The sequence below is a fragment of the Geospiza fortis genome, unplaced genomic scaffold, assembly GCF_000277835.1.
Source record: "Geospiza fortis unplaced genomic scaffold, GeoFor_1.0 scaffold213, whole genome shotgun sequence".
Taxonomy (NCBI): domain Eukaryota; kingdom Metazoa; phylum Chordata; class Aves; order Passeriformes; family Thraupidae; genus Geospiza; species Geospiza fortis.
The window spans coordinates 1,984,832-1,986,933 of record NW_005054399.1 but is presented as its reverse complement, the minus strand read 5'-3'; the positions used below and the strand labels follow the sequence as shown (position 1 = coordinate 1,986,933).

Genomic DNA, 2,102 nt, shown 5'->3' with positions numbered 1-2,102 from the left:
CACCTGCATTGTCCCACGGGGCTTTGGGTCCTGCAGAAACCACATCAGTTTGAGAAAAATAAATACAATTGTTTTGCACTTCACAAATGATCCACAATATGTGGGTAAGCGCATTTAAACTGGGAGCAAACTTCTGCTGGCACAATACTGAGCCTCCGTTCGCTCCAGTGGATAGAATATTCTAGGGAAAAGGAAGGGAAGGAGAGATCAAACTGTGTGTTACTCTGAAGTTGTATGGAAGCTCTGTTCTAATGTTTGAGGGGGTTTAAATTAAAGTTGTGGTTACAGCAGAGTGCGTTATGCAGCGATACAATATAAATATATAAATAATAAGTATAAATAATTGCTCTCTGACAGGATGTAATTTCCGTCAGACGAAATGTTTCTGTTTGGGTGGGAGAAAAGTTTATCAATCTTGTCTGTGTTTTCCTCAACAAATAAATATTGCAGTGCTGTCAGAGTATTTCAGCTGCTTTTGCCTGAGTCTGGCTGAGGCTTTGAGCTTTTGCTTTATTCTGGCATTTAATTATTAAACACCTTATGGTTCACAACTAGTTGAAGCAGATAATGTGCTGTAAAATTGAATTCAGATAAATGCTTTAAAAGCACCAACCCAAACCTGAAGGAATCTTGTCCTTGGAGGCTTTTGGCACGTTCAGCTGCGGAGGGCTGATTGGGAACACGAGCTTGCTGTGCATGCCTGCCTTTGCAGTGGGTTATTTGACAGATTGCAGGAGCTGATAAAGGCTGGAGTAGCTGAGGGACTCTGGCAGCAGCAGGGGAAACTCTCAGAACAGGAAGAGAGTGTGCTGGAGTCCCTCCAAGTGCTCCCTGTGTGTAGATGTGTAGTAACGGTGAGCACAGAGAGGGAGAGATTGGGCAAATTGAATTTATCTTTATTTTGTAGGCCTGCCAAAGGGAGACTCGATCACTGCTAGAGCCACAGAGCCAGCAACAAATAAACCTGTGTCAACACTGAACAATTTAAAGTTTGTGTGAGCTGGGCTGGCAGGGGTGGGAGGTGTGTGCGGGGACAGGAGTGTGTCTGCAGCCTTTGGAAGTGTGTGGAAGCCATCAGGGCTTTTCTGTGGAAGGCAGCCTTTCCTGGGAATGCCATTAATTCTGCTGAGCTTGTCAAGTACCAGAGCCTCTGCTTCAGTGCTCAGCAGGATGAGGGGATGGGGATTTCTGGTGGAGGCTGTGCGTGTGGGGAGCTTCAGTTTGCCATCCCCACTGCTTCTGAGGGGTAAAGCTCTGCTTTAGTGCTCCAGCACAGAGAGAGGATGCTGCCTCCCCTGCTCTTCTCATGGCTTTATATTCCTGTACAGTCAGGTGCACTGGTTCAATTTGTTTTGGGTTATTCCACGTGCAGTTGGAATCACCAGTTGGGGCTTGGTGCAAACACCATTTGGGGCTGGGTGCTGTGGTTCAGGTGCACTGGTTCAGTTTGGGTTATTCTGTGTGCAGTTGGAATCACCATTTGGGGCTTGGTGCAGTGGTTCAGGTGCACTGGTTCAGTTTGGGTTATTCTGTGTGCAGTTGGAATCACCATTTGGGGCTGGGTGCAGTGGTTCAGATGCACTGGCTCAGTTTGCTTTGGGTTATTCCACGTGCAGTTGGAATCCCCATTTGGGGCTGGGTGCAGTGGATTTGTGCTGCAGGCTGGGCACTCCAGGGGTGTCAGGGTTTCCCAAACCCCCTGGGACAGGTGAACATGGTGCTGTTTGCAATCATGGCATCATAACTTGGAACTGAGCAGGTTTTGTTGGAATTGCTGAGGCAATCTGTGACCCTGAACATGCCAGTTGTCTGACAATGGTCTTTTTTCCTCCCTTAGGGCTGAGAGAACAGAGGTACTCAGTGAAGACCTGTTGCAGGTATTGTAACATGCTTCATATGTATTTTTTTAATGTTGTGCTGTGTGAGCTTTCTGAGGTTTGTGGGGTACCTGATGTGGGGAGAAACACTGTACACGTCAGGGATGGAACCCTGGATTTTTCGGCACCTGAAAAAACAGGTACATTTTGAGTAGAAAAACTCAGTCACTTCTGTTTCTGAGTGCAATCACATGGCTTGGTAGAATGGAGGAGGAACCATTCCTG

At 47.0% G+C, this 2,102-nt stretch overlaps 1 protein-coding gene across 1 annotated transcript in view; it reads left to right on the top strand.

The window, feature by feature from the left end:
- Positions 1-1,178: 1,178 nt before the first annotated feature.
- ARHGAP17 (Rho GTPase activating protein 17) overlaps positions 1,179-2,102 on the top strand; it is a 17,696-nt gene continuing 16,772 nt past the window's right edge. Inside the window, exons 1-2 of the mRNA XM_031061078.1 lie at positions 1,179-1,246; positions 1,838-1,877. Of these exons, the coding sequence (XP_030916938.1) occupies positions 1,179-1,246; positions 1,838-1,877 (108 nt within the window). The remainder of the gene's footprint in view (positions 1,247-1,837; positions 1,878-2,102) is intronic.